Source organism: Lissotriton vulgaris, chromosome 5 (genome assembly GCF_964263255.1).
Source record: "Lissotriton vulgaris chromosome 5, aLisVul1.2, whole genome shotgun sequence".
Classification (NCBI taxonomy): domain Eukaryota; kingdom Metazoa; phylum Chordata; class Amphibia; order Caudata; family Salamandridae; genus Lissotriton; species Lissotriton vulgaris.
Window position 1 is genome coordinate 20,876,733 of NC_141693.1, and position 21,219 is coordinate 20,897,951.

The window sequence follows — 21,219 nt, forward strand, 5'->3', positions numbered from 1 at the left end:
CCATCGACCGACAACAAGGCCTCAGCATTGTATCCTACGCCGACGACACCCAGCTCATCCTCTCCCTCACCGAAGACCCCACCACCGCCAAACTCAACTTCCAGAACGGAATGCAGGACGTCGCAGCCTGGATGACCAACAGCTGCCTAAAGCTCAACTCCGAGAAGACAGACACCCACGCACTCATCACCAGCAGGCTGGACTATGGAAACACATTCTATGCCGGCATAAACAAGTCCGTACTCCGCAAACTCCAGACGATACAGAACACCACCACCAGACTCGTCCTTGGCTTACTTCGACACGAACACATCAGCCAACACCTATGGCAGATCCACTGGTTAGCCATGGAGAAAAGAGTCACCTTCAAGATCCTCACCCACGCCTACAAATGCATACACAACACCGGACACAAATACCTCAATGACAGAGTCACCCTCCACGTACCCAACAGAAACCTCTTATCAACCAACCTCGTCCTCGCAGAAACCCCCCAAATCCACAGAGCCAAAGCAGGAGGAAGATCTTTCTCCTACATCGCGGCCAAGACCTGGAACGAGCCCCCGACAGACATCAGACGCGCCCCCTCCCCGAACACCTTCAGGAAGACTCTCAAGACCTGGCTCTTCAGCTGAACAGCACTGCTAACCCCTCCCCTCCCCCCAGCACCTTGAGGCCCTCTCGGCTGAGTAGTGTGCTCAAAATTCCCCGATTGATTGAGAGTCGTGTTTAGCGACAGTTCCAATGTGCAGAGATTTCGGCAGCATTATATACAGTTCTCGAAGTACAATAAACCAATTACCCATTCTTGTAGCGCAAGTAGAGCCGAGCCTGGTTATGAAACATAAGTTCAACCATCTGTTAAGGTGGCACAGGTGGCTCTTGCCTTTGTGGACACCCAATGTGGGCCAGTGTGCATGTGTCCAGATGTCCAGCTGGGGAGTGCGTGATCACTGCATGTCATGTGCATGCTATGTTCTGGTTGGCTGAGCGAGCCTTACTACATGTGGCATCGGACTATGTGTTATTTTGGGAACACGCACCTTTGTCCAAAAATGTTTTATTGGGGCCTCTGACTTTTTGTGGTGTTGCTGCCTGTCTGTCGGATCGATCTGGGTTTTTCCTGTTTGCTCGTCTGTCTTTGGGCTAAGTGTAAACCCACCTGTGGCCTATCAATCGGTAGACTTGGGTCGCAGGGCCTGCCTGACCACCTATCTATGACTCGGGGTCGATTGGGAGGTTATCTGGGGTGGATTCAACGCCAATGATACAAGTTTGTTATTACGTGTACATGCAACATGGGGTCATTCATATTGCATTTACCGTCATTGTCATAATTATGCGTATATTTTTCATGGCATACAATGACATCATATTTACAGGTATTGACATTGTTATGTGTACATATATCATGACGTACATTGACATCGCATTCACCGATATTAACAATTGCACACAAGGGGTTCCAAGCACCTCGTGTCAGACTTTATCGTGTGCAATATTTGTTGCACAGGAACCCGGACACTGGTGAGGAAGGCCTTCGTGTTTTCTTTATTTTTGCATCTACTCATCGCACACCAGAATATCTGGCCGGTCACTCAATAACTCACTCATGTTTGTGTTAATCATTCTATCTGCCTTCATGCTATGTAGCGCCTACGTTCTTTTGTACGGCATCTCTGCCAGAAGTGTAATTCTGCTAATGTCAAATAAATAAAATCAACCCCTACCAGAGTTAGAAACTGTAACTTGTTAAACAGGGAGTTAGTTGACTTCCTGGGCACTCACCTCCACCGCAGTGGTGAACTGCAGTTCATAGAGGACGAAGGCCACCAGGTCTCCCCCACTGACGGCTCCAGACGTCACTAGGCGCCCCCCGTAGTACAAGATGCAAACCTTGAGGGCCAAACCTGAGAACTGGGGCCAGAGGAGAGGGAGGGTCACAGCAGGAAAAGAACATGGTCTCATATGCACACCTGGGGAGGTGGGTGGAAATGCCCAATGCTTAGAGGGGGGTCAGTCACTAAAGCATGGGGGTTAAAGGTAATGAACACACACACCGGGAGTCAAATTGAACCAGGGAAGTGATAAAGAGTTACACTGTTGATCCATGAGAAGCTAGCTTCTGTGGCACCCTACTGCCCATTACACTGCTGGTGCTGATGAAGCCAGCTAGGTTAGATCCTACAGCCCTGTGTACTGGTAGTGCTGATGAAGCCAGCATAAGCGAGACATTACTGCCCATTACACTGTTGGTGCACATGAAGCGAGCATAGCTTAGATCCCACAGCCCCTTACACTGTTGGTGCACATGAAGCGAGCATAGATTAGATCCTACAGTCCCTTACACTGTTGGTGCACATGAAGCGAGCATAGCTGAGATCCCACTGCCCCTTACACTGTTGCCGCACATGAAGCGAGCATAGCTTAGATCCTACAGCCCCTTACACTGTTGGTGCACATGAAGCGAGCATAGCTTAGATCCTAAAGCCCCTTACACTGTTGGTGCGCATGAAGCGAGCATAGGTTAGATCCTACAGCCCCCTACACAGATGGTGCACATGATGCAAGCATAGCTTAGATCCCACAGCCCCTTACACTGTTGGTGCACATGAAGCGAGCATAGATTAGATCCTACAGTCCCTTACACTGAAGGTGCACATGAAGCGAGCATAGATTAGATCCTACAGTCCCTTACACTGAAGTTGCACATGAAGCGAGCATAGATTAGATCCCACTGCCCCTTACACTGTTGGTGCATATGAAGCGAGCATAGCTTAGATCCTACAGCCCCTTACTCTTTTGGTGCACATGAAGCGAGCATAGCTTAGATCCTACAGCCCCTTACTCTGTTGGTGGACATGAAGCGAGCATAGTATAGATCCTACAGCCCCTTACACTGATGGTGCGCATGAAGCGAGCATAGGTTAGATCCTACAGCCCCTTACACTGTTGGTGCGCATGAAGCGAGCATTGCTTAGATCCTACAGCCCCTTACACTGTTGCCGCACATGAAGCGAGCATAGCTTAGATCCTACAGCCCCTTACACTGTTGGTGCACAGGAAGCGAGCATAACTTAGACCCTACAGCCCCTTACACTGTTGGTGAACATAAAGCGAGCATAGCTTAGATCCTACAGCCCCTTACACTATTGGTGCACATGAAGTGAGCATAGCTTAGATCCTACAGCCTGTTACACTGTTGGTGCACATGAAGCGAGCATAGCTTACATCATAGTGGCCCTTACACTGTTGGTGCACATGAAGCGAGCACAGCTTAGGTTCTACAGCCCCTTACACTGTTGGTGCACATGAAGCGAACATTACAGATCCTGCAGCCCCTTATACTGTTGGTGCACATGAAGCGAGCATTACAGATCCTGCAGCCCCTTATACTCTTGGTGCACATAAAGCGAGCATATCACAGATTATACTGCCCTTTACACTGTCGGTGCACATGAAGTGAGCATAGATTAGATCCTATAGCCCCTCAAACTGATGGTACACATAAAGCGAGCATAACTTAGATCCTACAGCCCCTTACACTGTTGGTGCACAGGAAGTGAGCATAGCTTAGATCCCACTGCCCCTTACACTGTTGGTGCACATGAAGCGAGCATAGCTTAGATCCTACAGCCTGTTACACTGTTGACGCACATGAAGCGAGCATAGCTTACATCATACTGACCCTTACACTTTTGGCTCACATGAAGCGAGCATAGCTTAGATCCTACAGCCCCTTACACTGTTGATGGACATGAAGCGAGCATGGCTTAGGTCCTACAGCCCCTTACACTGTTGACGCACATGAAGCGAGCATAGCTTAGATTCTACTGCCCCTTACACTGTTGGTGCACAGGAAGCGAGCATAACTTAGATCCTACAGCCCCTTACACTGATGGTGCACATGAAGCGAGCATAGCTTAGATCCTACAGCCCCTTACACTGTTGACGCACATGAAGCGAGCATAGCTTAGATTCTACTGCCCCTTACACTGTTGGTGCACAGGAAGCGAGCATAACTTAGATCCTACAGCCCCTTACACTGATGGTGCACATGAAGCGAGCATAGCTTAGATCCTACAGCCCCTTACACTGTTGGTGCACATGAAGCGAGCATTGCTTAGATCCTACAGCCCCTTACACTGTTGGTGGACATGAAGCGAGCATGGCTTAGATCCTACAGCCCCTTACACTGTTGGTGCACATGAAGCGAGCATAGATTAGATCCCTCTGCCCCTTACACTGTTGGTGCACATGAAGAGAGCATAGATTAGATCCCTCTGCCCCTTACACTGTTGGTGCACCTGAAGCGAGCATAGCTTAGATCCTACAGCCCCTTACACTGTTGGTGCACATGAAGCGAGCATAGCTTAGATCCCACTGCCCCTTACACTGTTGGTGCACATGAAGCGATCATAGCTTAGATCCTACAGACTGTTACACTGTTGACGCACATGAAGCGAGCATAGCTTACATCATACAGACCCGTACACTGTTGGTGCACATGAAGCGAGCATAGCTTAGATCCCACTGCCCCTTACACTTTTGATGGACATGAAGCGAGCATAGCATAGATCCTACTGCCCCTTACACTGTTGACGCACATGAAGCGAGCATGGCTTAGATCCTACTGCCCCTTACACTGTTGGTGCACAGGAAGCGAGCATAACTTAGATCCTACATTCCCTTACACTGATGGTGCACATGAAGCGAGCATAACTTAGATCCTACGGCCCCTTACACTGTTGACGCACATGAAGCGAGCATAGCTTAGATCCTACAGCCCCTTACACTGATGGTGCACATGAAGCGAGCATAACTTAGACCCTACAGCCCCTTACACTGATGGACATCCTACAGCCCCTTACACTGTTGGTCCACAAGAAGCGAGCATAGCATAGATCCTACAGCCCCTTACACTGTTGGTGTGCATGAAGCGAGCATTGCTTAGATCCTACAGCCCCTTACACTGTTGCCGCACATGAAGCGAGCATAGCTTAGATCCTACAGCCCCTTACACTGTTGGTGCACAGGAAGCGAGCATAGCTTAGATCCTACAGCCCCTTACACTGATGGTGCACATGAAGCGAGCATAACTTAGATCCTACAGCACCTTACACTATTGGTGCACAGGAAGCGGGCATAACTTAGATCCTACAGCCCCTTACACTGATGGTGCACATGAAGCGAGCATAACTTAGATCCTACAGCCCCTTACACTGTTGGTGGACATCCTAAAGCTCCTTACACTGTTGGTGCACATGAAGCGAGCATAGATCCTACAGCCCCTTACACTGTTGGTGCGCATGAAGCGAGCATTGCTTAGATCCTACAGCCCCTTACACTGTTGGTGCGCATGAAGCGAGCATTGCTTAGATCCTACAGCCCCTTACACTGTTGCCGCACATGAAGCGAGCATAGCTTAGATCCTACAGCCCCTTACACTGTTGGTGGACATGAAGCGAGCATTGCTTAGATCCTACATCTCCTTACAGTGTTGGCGCACATTGTGAGAAGTTGGCCTGATATATGATGCTCACTAATTCTAGTGATCACCTTGTATCAGTCCAAACAACCCTTATGGTGATTGGTTGTAAAGTCAACCTTATAGACCAGCTATCCTAATGGTACCATGGACAAAGCAGTCTTAGGCTAAACTCTTTTGGCATGTGAAGCGAGCTGTTTTACCACATATAACCCCTTGAATACCAAATGAAAGGACACCACACAGGTTGTTATGAAAATAAACAATCTATTTATTAACTAACATACACCTCTGAACTGTTTATGAGATCAGAGGGCTAAGCACATGACAATCTCTTAGGAAAAATACGTTTAAGTTGGACAAATTACAATGGTGCCTTATGGGCACGACAAACCATATACTAAGTAAGTGGAATGTGAAAGTCGATAGAAGGAATGGAGCTGTCCAGAGGCTGTAGGATCGCTGGGACCACGCTACACTAACTTTAGGTAAGTAATAGGAGGCCCACGGAACGCGTGTGCAGAGTGTGAACTCACACGCAAGATGCGTTACAACGTCTATGGACAGTACAGTTCAGGTAAAAGGTGAGTACGGACAATCCTGACTAGACAAGACTAAAACGACAATGGAACTGGACACTAGGAGAATCAAGCTACCCTTGAGCACCGAAATGCTCGTGTTACCTCACCCACGGGCTGCGGGTGCATAGGTGTCAAAGTGTGTCGGGTTTCCGCGTCAAAGTCTATGGAGCCTTGAAGAAAGATGCTGCAGGCGACCAGGAGGAAGATGTCCGGTGCGACCCAAGGGTGGATCGGAGATGCTGAAGACCTCTAAGCAGAGGGGACAATGTTCAAAGTCACTAGCCAGTGACTGGAGTGGAACCAGGAGTGGAACCAGATGTCGTTGTCGCGATCAGGTGAAGAGTGGATGCTTGTCTCTGCAGCCACGTGGACCAGGAGGTGTCTTCGAAGACCAGGATGGAGGCACGAGCTGTCCCAAGCAGGCTCTCGCTGTCGGCGGTGTCGGATCCGGATTTGGAGTCAACAGGCCTCGGCAAAGGCAACCCACGCGGTGAGTGGAAACGGCGTCTGGTGCGGACCAGGAGGGTCCAGGGTGCTCCTCTTTTGGAAGGGAGCAAGGGCTAGTGTGGAGCAACCAGACCAGCAGTGAAGATTTCAAGGTTCGTCATCTAGGAGGCCACTAGCCAGCCGGCTTAGATCCTACATCTTCTTACACTGTTGGCGCACATGAAGCGAGCATAGCTTAGATCCTACAGCCCCTTACACTGTTGGCGCACATGAAGCGAGCATAGCTTAGATTCTATAGCCCCTTACACTGTTGGTGGACATGAAGTGAGCATAGCTTAGATCCTACAGCCCCTTACACTGTTGGTGCGCATGAAGCGAGCATAGGTTAGATCCTACAGCCCCCTACACTGATGGTGCACATGATGCAAGCATAGCTTAGATCCCACAGCCCCTTACACTGTTGGTCCACATGAAGCGAGCTTAGCTTAGATCCTATAGCCCCTTACACTGTTGGTGCGCATGAAGCGAGCATTGCTTAGATCCTACAGCCCCTTACACTGTTGGTGCGCATGAAGCGAGCATTGCTTAGATCCTACAGCCCCTTACACTGTGGCCGCACATGAAGCGAGCATAACTTATATCCTACAGCCCCTTACACTGTTGGTGCACATGAAGAGAGCATTGCTTAGATCCTACATCTTCGTACACTGTTGGCGCACATGAAGCGAGCATAGCTTAGATTCTATAGCCCCTTACACTGTCGGTGCACATGAAGCGAGATCCTACAGCCCCTTACACTGTTGGTGCACATGAAGCAAGCATAGTTTAGATTCTACAGCCCCTTACACTGTTGGTCCACATGAAGCAAGCATAACTTAGATCGTACTGGCCCCTTACACTGTTGGTCCACATGAAGCCCGCGTACGCCGCTGCCTCCTTCTTGTTGAGCTGATACGTCTCCTGCAGCTTCTCGGCATATCGCGCAGCCTCTCCATCCTCATTGGCGAAGCTTCGCACGGTCTTCATGTTGGAGAAGGTCTCCAGAGCCACATGATTGGCCTCTGACAGAGACTCTTGCACCTGCACAGCTAGATCCTGGGAGGGGGAGAGACAGCACTGGTCAGACTTCACAGAGACTACTAGAACTCCATGGTGGTGCCAATTGATCAATAAGGAATAGGTATCAATGTGTAGCTATCAGCGATTGGACACTTCAGCACTGCCAGTACCCATCAGTCTTCAGTTTGTGAGCCAGAGCGAGACATGACTTCCTAAACAGACACCTCGATAAAGTTGTATCTTACTCAGAAGATGACCACAAATGTCTTCTTTACCACATATTACCCTCTCTTCATACACTCATCACTTCTTAACCACACCACAGATCCACTGACTCCCTGGGACCCCTCACCAGTCTCCATAACTACTTGGCCCTTCTTCTTCCTATCACACCTCCCTCTTTTGAATGCTTCCACACCTACTCTAGGAGCACTCATGTTCCTCTAGACAGAGCCTTCTAACCTGAGATGATACCAAGTATTTCATAAAGGTATCCCCTACTCCACTGGCCGTACACTATGCCTACGCCTTAACAGCAGTGAAAGCACCACACCGTACACCCAGCACCACACAGTGATGTGTGTCACACAAGTTGTTCATCTTTTTGTGTTTGCTTCCTCTGCAGACTGCACCTATTGATCTAGAGTTCTGCTTGCACTTACTTCCTTCACAGACCACACCCATTGGCCAAATATTTTCCTCGTCCTAACTCCCTCCACGGACCACAAGCACAGATCAAGAGTTTACTGCTGCTTAAATCTCACACTCATTGATCAATAGCTTTCCAGTCTTTACTTCCTGCACCAACCACAACCATAGATCAAGTATCCTCATGGTGCTTACCTCTTTCACAGCCCACACTGATTGAGCAACGGTCACCTGCTACTGCAATCCCAGCCCCCTGCTGCACAGACCTCACCTGGTAGAAGGTTCCGGAGAGCTTTGGAATGACCAAGAGGATGGGCAGCCCGATGAGTGTGAACAGCGCCAGCTTCCAGGACACCCAGAGCATGAAGGCGTAGAGGAAGATGGCCCTCATGGAGTACCACATCAGCAGGCTCAGTTTCTCGCTCAGAGACTCGCTCATCGTGTTGGTGTCCGTCGTGATCCGTGAAGTGATCGCGCCTGTAGGCGAAGATGGAAGACGTCATACAGTGCACGAGGGCGTGATCTCAAGTGAGAAGATAGAATCTTAACAAACATGAAGGCGAGAACCTCCTCTCAACCGAAGAGATGACTTCTACTGTAAACCTGGAAGAGGGTGGGAATATGCACAGGCTCGGAAAATCTGGAATTCAGGACAGTATGGAAGATTTGGAGATTTTAGCAGCCAGAGTGTGGGGATATGAGGGAATTTACAGGACATAGGACTGGAGTATTTCAAAAAGTTCGAATTTCCAATATTCAAAAGTGAGGGTTTCCCCAAGGACGGGTTGTGAAATTTGTATGACGTGGGTCTTTCTCCACAGGGTTTCCCAGGGTGAGGAACATGGAAGATTTTCATATCCAGGATTTTTACATTTTTAAAACCCAAACATTAATGATTTACAAACAAATGTATTAATTTAGTGTGTTTTATATAGCACGCAGCTACCCCAACGGGGTGTCCCGGCGCTTCTGTGTGTCTACAGGGTCTCACTCAAGGGGGATTTAGCAAAAGAGGGTGTTTTCAGTGCTTTGCGAAAGGGTAGCTCCTCCTGAATAAGCCTAATGTAATTAGGAAGCTTATTCCATTGGGAGGAGGCGCATACCTGAAAGGTTTTTCCCCCAGAACGAGATTTTTTAAATCTGGGGGTGCAAAGCAGATTTTGTGTGCTGGATCGAAGGCATCTGGTGTTACGGTAAGGGCAAAGGCAAGCGGAAAGATAAGCAGAGCCCTTTCCCTTAATTGCCCGTTGTGCCAGGGTGAGGGTTTTGAATTCTACTCTTTTTTGAACTGGCAACCAGTGTAGTCCTTGTCGATGAGGAGAGATATGCTCTCGACGGGAGATGCCACAGACCAGCCGAACAGCTGTATTCTGGACTGTCTGTAGCCGATGACAGAGGCCAGAGGTAAGTCCAATATACAAGCTGTTGGCATAGTCCAGGTGGGAGGTTATTAAAGCCTGAACAATAGTTTTTCTGGTGTTACTGGGGAGGAAATTAATACATTTTTTGAGCATCCTAATTTTTGAAAAGCATGCCGCAGTCACCGTCTGGACTTGGTTTTGGAAGGGAAGATTGGTGTCCCATCTGACCCCCAGATTTTTTACAGATTTCTTGGAAGAAGGGGGCATGCTTGTCCTGGGGCCACCAAAGGTTCGAGTCCAATGGGGAGGGTTGGTGAAAGAAGAGGATCTCAGTTTTCCCCGCGTTGAGTCGAAGGAAATTATTGCCATCCAGCAAGCGATGTTTCGAAGACAGTCTTTTAATGGATCAAAAGTAGATTGGTTTGGGGTGTCATAGGAAAATAAGAGCTGGATATCATAGGCATACGAGGTTGCCTTAATTCCTGATTGCGCAATGAGCTCAGCTAGGAGGGAAAAATAAACATTAAATAAAAGAGGACTCAATGAGGAGCCCTGAGGGACTCCCCATTTTAGCGGGCGACTGTCGGAAGTGACGGGGGGGTGAACACCGCCTGTGTCCGATTAGATAAAAACGAGGACAGCCAATCCAAGGCCTTGCCTTGGATGCCTTTGGTTCGAAGGTGGTTAAGTAGGACGGGATGAGAGACGGTGTCGAATGCTGCCGACAAATCGAGCAGCACCAACACCGCTCTCGAGCCCCCATCCAACTTCCATCGCACAGAGTCAGCCATCTCTATCAAGGCTGACTCGGTACTATGGCCTGATCTAAACCCATGTTGGGTATGGAGTAAGCCATGAGTTTCCAAAAAGCCCGCTAATTGCTGGTGAACCAGTTTTTCAAGGACTTTGGCTGGGGCAGGCAGTAAGGAGATAGGCCTGTAGTTGCCGGGTTCATCTGGGTCTGCATTGATTTTTTTTGAGGATTGGGACTAATTGGGCATGTTTCCATGCCTCCGGGAAAATGCTGTTCCTTAAGGAATCGTTCCAGATGGAGTTGAGTGTGGAATTCAAAAGAGGGGCCAGTGTTTTATATTGTTTGGCCGACCATGGGTCAGTAGGCGAGCCTGATCTGCATTTTAGTAGTTCTGCCAGAGAGTGTTCTAGGGTGATCTCTTCAAAGTCTGAGAAAACAGGGGCGGATTCTGGATGGTCTACTGGTTTACAAACAGAGTTAGGGCTGCTATTGCAAGGAAAGGAGTCATAAATGGTGGCAATTTTTTCCTCAAAGTAATCAGAGAGGCGAGTGCATAGGGATTGTGATACCGGGGATTGAAGTTTAAGGGCCATAGGGTCAGTGAAGGTTCTGACAGTGTTGAAAATGTCCCTAGTGGATCCTTGTGCTCTGTTTATTTTCTCCTCCAGATAGGTTTTTTTATGATCGATTATTTTCTTCCGATAGTTTTTTAGAGCTGTTTTGTAGTTCAATTTACTGTCTGGGGAGTACAAATGTCTCCAGCGACGTTCCAAGAGTTTGCAAGCAGATTTACACTTGCGGAGTTCGTCCGAATACCAAGGTGATGAGGGGGCAGATCGAAACGTCTTGATGGGCCTAATAGGTGCAATAGAATCGATAGCGGAAGAAATCCAGCTGTTAAAATTAGTCAGTCTGGAGTCCAGATCAGTAGCATCTAAAGTGGCAGTTGTAGAAAGATAAGCAGCTAAACTATCTGGGGAGATCTTACTCCAGTTACGGCCAGTCAATTTGGCCGGCACACTCGGCTTGTCTTGGTGACATAAGGGAAAGGAGAAAGGAATACAAAAATGGTCTGACCAGATTACTGGGTATGGCTCACTGATAGAGATATCCACCAAGTTAGAGAAAATAAGGTCAAGAGGGTGCCCAGCCTTATGTGTGGGGAAGGATACCAAATGGGGGAAAGAAAGTTAAGATTAGTGTGGTCAGAGACATCGTCCATATGAAGATTAAAATCCCCAAGTAGGGTAAAATTCGCATAGCGAGAGTTAGCCTGAAGGACAAAGTCCAAAAAAGCAGGGAGGAAGGATATCTTGTATTTGGGAGAGCGGTATACTAGTAGGCCAGTACAATTGATATTGGCAGCCACTTTGATACAAAATGGTAATGCTTCGATGGATTCGATTTGATTATAGGGAGAAGAAGAGATGGTCCATTGTGATCTATAGACTATAGCTACGCCCCCACCATGATTGTGGCTTTGTCTGTTAGCACACAGGATGTTATAATCAGGGGGTATGGCTAAGGACAAGGCTGGGTTAGTATCATCCCCCAGCCAAATCACAAAAGTCACGAAAATGACAAGAACAAAGCCTCCCGGCTTCCGCCTCAAGAGGGACACGGACACACAGCTTTTCAAGGTTTTGGAGGTTTCAAGATGCAAACTTCAGACTTTTAAGGACTTCGCCCTGGGAATTTAAAATCTCTTTTATTTTAAATTGAATTACGTGTGGGTCAAGGCAAATAAGACTGCACCACAAAGGACCTGCTGATTTAAAGACCCAGGATCCATCAGCTGGGAGTCCATTAGGGTTGCTCTGGAAGATCCTGAATTAAAGGTAAATAACGTTCAGAATACCAGTGTGTGTGATCAGCAGTTTAAACCTTAGATACAGCATTGGGAATTTTACGTCCCTGCAGTTGAGATTTTCAGACCCAGGGTTGGGACTTTAAAACACAAATCTTGGGATTTCAGGACCCATGAACAGGAGTGCCTTAGCTACTGAAGTATAATTTTCAAGACACTCGAATCATCGATAGCCTGATTACGAACTTGGTGGATGGGTTATTCCGTCACAAACGGCATGGATATCCCCTCTGCCGAATTACAATTCCATTATATTCTGGTGGGAGATCTGTCATGCTTGTGATGGAGTATTCTATCCGCTAAGATCATAATCAGGCCTGAGTCGTATTGGTGTGATGAAATGTATTCCTGTGTCTTCCCAGGAACTGACCACTAACACGTTATTGATGGAATTTGGACGGATAATGAGAATCATACTCACCTGTTGATAGCGTGTCAAAGAAGGCGATCTCCTGCTTCAGAACAGCCTCAAAGACCTGCCCCTGGATTCCCATGTGGACGAGATTCATGGTGAAGAAGTAGAGGTTGTCACAGACGCACTCCGTCACTGCGCTGTTGTAGAAAGAGGGAAGACACGGCAAAGGACCATGATCCAGATGAACGAATCCTGGGCTACCACCTTCTCGATTAGGTTAAACTAGAGCCCTGTTCATATACAACTTGGATTCTATCCCAGACTGCCTATAGAGTCGAACGCAAGATCGATCCATCTCAGCTATGAACCGAGATACACAACACAGGCGACTAAACAGTGATAAAACGTCCTGGATGTGAATGTCCCCTGCATGGTGTGCAGTGTTGTTCCCCTGCCCCGAGTGCCCCCTGCATACATCTGCTATCCTGGCTTTTTATTTCAACCATAGCCTCGCACTAATCTAACCTGTGTGCAGAGGCCTAGGCCATTCTCTGGATACGAGAGAGGCCCGGACCTGTCCTGGGAGGTGCAGAAAGCGTTCCCTCATTTTGCTGACTTTGCACTACTTTCCATGTCATGGAATTGGCATGTAGAGAGGTGGTGTCAGTATACCATGTTATATGAATCAATGGTTGTGACCAGACTTTTTTATCTTTGCAAGCTGTTATGCGCTACCCAGGATACCAGCACTAAAATCCATCCCACGTGTAGGTTGTGTGCGTTTTGGGCATGTGGCATGTTGTGTGTACATTGTATGTATGAGTGAACCAGTGTAAGGTAGGCCTGTGGGATCTCTATCGGATACCCCTGGCCTGGTCTCCTGCACAAGATGGAGGGGAAACAGACCCTGGTAATTTACTGCAGATATTCCTGAAGCTTGAGGGAGGAGACATCAACACTGAAATGGGGAGAGAGGACACCAGGCTGCTTTAGAAATCCAAGGAGGCCTCTTGCTGAGAGGAGCTGATGACTGTAGGAAGCTGTCTCTGTATATAGTATACCAAAGACAGTTATACAGTGCAACGAGTCCAGGTATCCCTTATGAGTGGACAGAGGGTTGCTATAGCAATCCCAAGGTGCTCTTCTAGGGGGTGGTGTGGTCAAGAAGCCTTAGGTTTATCAGAGACGAGCGTTAGACATCTGCAACACACACACACACAGTCAATAAATGATGCACATACTCAATAAGGAGATCCACACCAATTTACAACAAGCATTTGCAATGCAATAGGTCTCACATTTTCAAAACTTTGAACTATTGGTATTGTAAATCACAATGCCTTTTATGATTGCAGGTTTTTTAAACGCATAAATATAAGGCATTGTCATTTACAATTGCAAAAGGCTCAAAATCTCCCAAATGCGAGACCTAGTGCATTGCAAATGCTTGTTATGAAATGCTGCCGCAAAAGAACCATGGTCTATGAACACCGTTCTTGCCCGTTAAAGCCCAGCCCGTACCTTGAGAGCGAGAATGAAGGGAAGCGCAGGGTCCTACCACCTGTGTGTGCCGGAAGACCCCGGAGGAACCGAGCGAAAGAACACCCGAGGGGGAGGGGGCTCAGGCTTTTCTCCTACAGGAACTAATTTAACACTGTTTCGGATCCCCCCTTTGCTCAGTTTTTGGGGAAAATTTTGCTTTTAATATTTTTGATGCATTGTGTGAGATATAATAGTTCATTGTAAATATTCTTTTGGTATATTTTTATTACTAGTTGGTCGTAGATTATTAAGTCTTCCTTGTATCTCACATGAAAGAGCAACGCATTATAAAATGTAAAATTGAAAGCCCCCAGGAAGGAAAGCGCGAGGCACTGGTACGGGCCGCGCAAACGTCTCAAGGATCCACATACCCGATTTCCACCACCCTGTACACAAAAACTCATTGTCCTGTTGCACAAATGTCAGCATTGTGCTTACGTCAGTCTAAGCAGGAGAGCAGCACGTGCACTCATTCTAAACAAACACTCAGAATGTGTCTGTCTGTCTGTCTCTCTCCCACTGGACTCTTCCTCGCCTTCCTCACTCAATACAAAACCTAGCAAGGCAGTTATAAATTATTGATCAATAACCACTGCAGTCTTTGGCCACCGGGGTCACCAAGAAACACGGATAGCATGAAGTGATAATAACTGAACAGAGCAAAATGAGCTGTGACCAAACCCGCACAGGCCACGTGCGAGGTGCGCGGCACCCCAGCAGGGAGTTTAAATCACTAGGGCAGAAAGAAGCATTCATTAAAGAAAATAGTGCTCACCGACTTATAAAGCAGACCATGTAACAACACAAGTAAAAAGTCCAGTCATTATGGGAGGCTACAAATGCAGACAAGGCGGTACCAAGGAGGGACAACTACGCATATTGACGAATAAAAAGCAACTAATTTGCAAGGACAGTAAAGGGAGCCAATTGAAAAGATAGGCGGTGAATGGGCAAAACTTCTGTGCCATACCTCAATACCATATGCCTGGCAGAGCAGTGCATGCGTTGCCCAGGCTTAACCTACAAAGAACCCTTATATTTGTATAACTTTTAGCACCAAGATCGTCAAAATCAGGTAAGTACTTTTCTAGATAGAAAAGTTTATAGTTTTAAAAAAGCAACAGTGCAATTTTTGAAGCGGTAATGTTATCCTATGGAGGAAAGACATGTACTGCATACATGTACTTCACAACGACTTACAGGACCAATCTTATTTATTTATTTATAAAGTTTTATATAGCGCGAACTAGATCCCGAAGGATATCAGAGCGCTTTACAAGAGAGGCCAAGAGAGTAATGACGACAACAAATTTGTAAAAGACGGGGATCATACAATACACAGAAGTAAGCGGGCCATGAGGGGGCAATAATATGCATAATAAAAACGGGGATCATATAATAAACAGAAGTAAGCGGGCCATGAGGGGGCAATAATATGCATAATAAAAACGGGGATCATATAATAAACAGAAGTAAGCGGGCCATGAGGGGGCAATAATATGCATAATAACAAGCATTTGCAATGCAATAGGTCTCGCATTAGGAAAGTTTGAGCTATTGGTATTGTAAACGACATTTTTTTTATTTATGTTGTGTGAAAACAGCGAAATTAAACGCGTTGTCATTTACAATGCCACTAGTTATAACTTACGCAAATGTGACACCTATAGCATTTGTAATGCAATATGTGTTGTATTTACGTGAGGGTGGGTGAGGGGGTGTAAGGGTGTGAGGGTGTGTGAGGCTGTGCAAGGGTGAGGGTGAGGATGGGTGAGGGGGGGTGAGGATGGGTGAGGGGGTGTGAGGGTGAGAGGGGGTGTGAGGGTGAGAGGGTGTGTGAGGGTGAGAGGGTGAGTGAGGGTGAGAGGGCGAGTGAGGGTGGGTGAAGATGTGTGTCTAAACCAAACGGATGACGGATATAGAAAGACAGGAGGTGTGTGGATAAAGGGTCTATGAGAGAATAAAGAACTGTTTTTCAAAGTTAATAAGTATGCAAAAGTCAATACTGAAAAAAGGCATTTTAGGAATTTTTTTCTTTTAAATGGTAAATCTCATTCATCATGCAAATTTCTATTAAACACTTTAGGCAAAATGGTTTCTCAGTAAAAGTATTCCATGAAATCCTGTTTCAATGCAATCATATACAACCTCTGCAATAGGAAAACTGCTAAGTAGCACTTTAGGTTTAAAACCAACATAAAAGCTTGCTTTCCCCCACCCTCTGGCAGATTATCTAATATTACCCACTTTATTTTACAGTTTAAAAAACAATTCTCATTCACGTTTTATACGCAGTTGGAGTTTAATGTCTTCTACTTAGGGTTATGTACTTTCGGTGTAAGAGTACACTCATGCTAATTCACCGAATTGAACGACTCCACCAGTTCATATCGGTTTCTAAATAGTAGTTACGGTAGGATAAAAATCTAAAATGTACATTTTAGCCGTCATCCATCATGCCATATTTTCCCCAAACAAATTGGTTTCTTGTTTTAGACAGATTTAAAACAAGTTTACAAAACCAAGTAGCACAACCAGACAAACTGAAGAGGAAGTTAGGCGAACAAACGACTGGTGAGGAACTTCCTTCCCTTTTTGCAGAAATGTGTGTGCTACACTTCCAAAACCTCTACTTGAATATCTATAGTTTCAGCAAAGAAAATGCTACAATTTTGTACAAAACCAGTGCTCTACAAAATACTGTAGAGGTTACTTCAGGCCTCCGAAAAAGCATTATAAAATTAGAAAAGTGTATAAAAAAAGGAAGAGAAAAATCAAGCCTTGTGGTTTGTGAGCTTCCACCATATGACAGTGCGTCAATTTTCAACCACACCGCCCGCTTGTCTGGATGTGTCAACAGACCATTTTAACATAAAAATAGATGCCCTATTCTGTCTGAGCATAAAACCCGGAAGAGGCTTGATAGGACAAACATTAAGCTTAGTTTCATACTGGATAAGTGGCCACATTGAGTAGCCTGGTGTATCCCTTAGGCACATCCAAGTTGTACAGTCATAGTGGGAGAACACCTTTCCACTTCCACCGAGACCCCCGGACGTTCAAAGAACATTTGGAGATGTTTCTGGCTTAAAACTAGTTACTTAAAATCTGTTTTTCTGTTTTCCTTGCTGCATAATCAAATTTAGCACTTTAAAAGGTCTACTTAAAAAATTGAAATATTTATAAATTATAATGCACAATAATCGGACCAGAATGGCAACCCACGCTACGCCGCTGCCCACTCTGTATATATTTTAAAACATTGGTAACAATAGGCTAAGCAGACAGCTGAGGGGTCAAGCCATGCCTAAAAATCACATGGCTCACTCCTTAATACACATGGAAATCGGCGTTTCTTGCAGCTTTCCAGCTGTACTACTCCTTGGTGGTGTAAATAAAACAATTGTGCATCTGCAGTCTCTGTACTTCTACTGCTCCTTTTGAGAATTCAGCCCAAAATCTGTTCAGCTAAATTCAATAGTCTTCAAAGAATTGGACCACACTTTAAAAGGACATCAGGGATTATTTGCAATATTTGAGGCTCAATCACGATAAAATTCTGTAAGCACGGACACCCCTGCATCTGAAGAAAAGGGACTGCGCATCGGAGTGCCGCCGCGCTGCCCGCGGCGACCCGGAAGCTCTTGGCCGGCCGGCGAATCAGGTCGCGGCCGACCGGAAGTCCCGCCTCCCGAGGTCCGCGAGCCCGATTAAGAAGAGGAGACGAGCCGCGCCGCGCCGCGCCGTGAGGAGCCCGCCGGAAGAGCGCAGTCGGTGAGTGGGGCCCAGGGCTGAAGTGAAGTGCGTGCGTGCCTGTGTGTATGCCTGGGAGGGGAGGGGGGGAGTGTGTGTGTGCGCGCGTGCGTGACTGTGTGTGATTCAGCCTGTATGTGTGTCGTATGCCTGCGTGTGCATGCGCGCGCCTGTGTGTGTGTGTGTGTGTGTGTGCGCACGCGCGCCTGTGTATGCGTGCATGCAGAGGGGTGGGGGCTGGCTGTGTGCGAGCAGGGGCTGTGAGTTGATCTGCGCAAGCGCGGGTCAGACGCGCGCTCCCGCGGGGAAAACTGCGAGCTCGTAACAGATTGGTGTCCTCATTCCCCAGCATTCTCACTAACGGGCCACAATAGGTCTGAAGCAGACACCTTCAATGCTCACGCATTGAGGGTAGGTCTGCTCGACCTAAAAACGGGGATCATATAATAAACAGAAGTAAGCGGGCCATGAGGGGGCAATAATATGCATAATAAAAACGGGGATCATATAATACACAGAAGTAAGCGGGCCATGAGGGGGCAATAATATGCATAATAAAAACGGGGATCATATAATAAACAGAAGTAAGCGGGCCATGAGGGGGCAATAATATGCATAATAAAAACGGGGATCATATAATAAACAGAAGTAAGCGGGCCATGAGGGGGCAATAATATGCATAATAAAAACGGGGATCATATAATAAACAGAAGTAAGCGGGCCATGAGGGGGGGCAGTAATATGCATAGTATAAGATCCGTGTCAAATGAAGGTACCATCGTAATAATAACAAAAGTCACCCGATCCCGTGAGTCAAACCCACTAGGGTAAGAATTTGCTCATTAGGAATCTTTTGGTTTCCAGTTTGAATGCTGTCGTCGAGGTGAGTTTGCGTACTTCCGCTGGTAGAGAGTTCCAAATCTTAGGGGCAGCACCTGAGAGTGCTCAGAGACAAGTTCTCTTTTTGCTAAGGTTGCAAGGTTTCAAGAGGAAAGTAGAGGCGCTTCTTGATGCTCTTGTCCCACAAGATAGTTCAAGTATTTGTGCCAGATACCTGGGAGTATTGAAGTGAAGGACTTTGTGTGCAAGAACTGCAATCTTCAGCTTCATAGGGTAGCCAGTTGAGAGATTTAAGGGCTGGTGAAATGTGCTCGTTTTGTTTGGCGCCAGTAAATAGTCTTGCCGCGGAGTTCAGTGAGGCCCTTAGTGGCATCAAGGTGTATTTGGGAAGGCCGCAGAGAGTAGCACTGCCAAAGTCTAACCTCAGCAGGACAAGCGCTTGGACCACCTGCTTGAAGTCATTTTGTGACAGGAAAGGTTTGATATTTCTAAGAGTCCTCATCAAGCGGTTTGTCCCTTTACAGACATTGCTGACATGATTGTTCATATTCAGGTGCTTGTCCATGGTGATTCTGAGCGATTAGGCTGGGTCTACGATAATCGGAGTGCAGTTGAAAGCCGTGAGGTGAGTCAGCCAGAGATCTAGCTTGGGGATGGGTTTCTGAGGGGAGATGAGGAGGAACTCCATTTTGGCGAGTTGAGCAGGAGATGGTTCTTGGCTAACCAATTTTGAGTAGATGTTATGATAGTATTGAGCGAGATGATACTTTCTGGGGATGAGATAATCAGGTAGAGTTGTGTCTTGTCGGCATACATGTGGAAGAAAATGTTTGTGGAGTTTAGTGCGTTAGCCAGAGGTTCCAAGAAGAGGTTAAAGAGGGGGGAGAAAGGGTGGATCCGTGGGGGACCCCCATGAATACTGGAGATGGAGTGGTTTGCCTTGAATCTTTGTGATCTGTACTGAAGGAAGGATGTGAACCATTGAAGCACCAAACCTGAGAAACCCATTCTATATTGCAAGATGGATAGGAGGTTGTCATGATTAACCGTGTCGAAAGCTGAGGAAAGGTCCAGGAGGATCAGTAGGCACGATTCATTATGATCAAGTATTTTCAGAATGTCATCCATAATGTGTGTGAGGGCCAATTCGGTGCTGTGCCCCCTACGAAAACCTGATTGATGCTGGTCTGGTAGTTGGTAGTTCTATATGTGAGCACAGAGTTGGGATTGAACACATTTTTCAAGGTGTTTCGCTAGAGTGGGGATGTTGGAGATGGGACATAAGCTATTGAGATCAGATTTGTCCGCGTATTTTTTTTTTAGAATAGGTGATACCGGACCTGCTTATAGGCAGTCAGGGACCAAGCCTTGCGCTAAGGAAGCATTTACAATTTTCGTCCAGGAGGGGATGAGAGGGAACTTGTTCTCTTTGAATATGGTTGTGGGCAACGGGTCACCGAAGTGGTTGGACGGGTTGATAGTCTGAAGAATTTTGTCGATGACTTTTTATTTAATTTATTTATTTATTTTTTATAAAATTTTATTAAGAGAACAATCATGGCAGTGATACAGAGCAGCGAAATGGCATACGCTATGTGGATCACTAGAACAAAGTAACGCAGTCCATAAATAGCATTACATACAATGATTGTGAAAGTTGACATCTTAACTTAGTAATATCCTTACATGGCTGATGTAGGTCACACTGAGGCACTGTCATCATTTTCGAGGTTCACAAATATTACCGCAAAACTGATTCCAGGCCCCGCATATTTTCTCCCATTTCCTAGGGCACCCTCAATGAATGAACACTGATTTTTCTGCCACCATTAGTTCGTCCATATCCCTGCACCATTTGCGGAGGGTAGGTATCACTTCGGAGCCCCACAACAAAGCAATAATGCGTTTTGCCACCATCATACCCAGCATTACCCAATCTTGTTGTCTGTGGTTTAAGTTGATTGGCTCCCAGACATTCAGTAAACAGCGCCGGGGCTCTGGCGTTAGGGAATTGTTTGTAGATTGGGATATCGTGCGCATAACTGCTATCCAGTACCTTGCTATGTGTACACAGTCCCATATGGTATGGTAGAATGATCCTTCGTCCCCGCAGCCACGTAGGCAAAATTTGTCGGGGGCAGACCCTATTGTGAATAAAGTCGTTCTTGTGTAATATGTGCTGTGTAAAATTTTGAGTTGAACCAGTTTCAACCTGGAGGATATTGCTGTTTCTCTGGGAGACGATAGGGCCTCCTGCCATTCGGAGTCATCAAAGTCGCCCACTTCTCTGGACCATTTCTGTCGCAGCGAGGACGTCACGTCAGAGAGATTGTTTGTCAATTTCCGGTAGGTCAGTGAAGTGGCCCTATCTGGCAGTCAATTACTTTTTCAGTAAATTTGGAAAATGTGCCTCATGACGCATTGTTCTTAATGTTCAGGTGGGTGAGTTATACTTTTCAAAGAGGTCAGGGGGTGAGGCGACAATAGAGGAGTGTAATGGGCCTTCTTAGAAGCGAGGTCAAAT

General features: G+C 46.7%; 1 protein-coding gene across 3 annotated transcripts in view; it reads right to left on the reverse strand.

Annotated features, from left to right (window-relative positions):
- The window catches only part of TAP1 (transporter 1, ATP binding cassette subfamily B member), a 114,250-nt gene that overhangs the window by 48,062 nt on the left and 44,969 nt on the right, over positions 1-21,219 (reverse strand). For all 3 annotated transcript variants that reach the window (XR_015295836.1, XM_086920690.1, XM_086920691.1), the window contains exons 4-7: positions 12,627-12,757; positions 8,495-8,700; positions 7,414-7,611; positions 1,789-1,917 (exon numbers count right to left, since the gene is read on the reverse strand). Coding sequence is in view for 2 of the 3 variants with exons in the window: in XM_086920690.1 (XP_086776816.1) it covers positions 1,789-1,917; positions 7,414-7,611; positions 8,495-8,700; positions 12,627-12,757 (664 nt within the window). In the remaining variant the exon portion in view is untranslated. The remainder of the gene's footprint in view (positions 1-1,788; positions 1,918-7,413; positions 7,612-8,494; positions 8,701-12,626; positions 12,758-21,219) is intronic.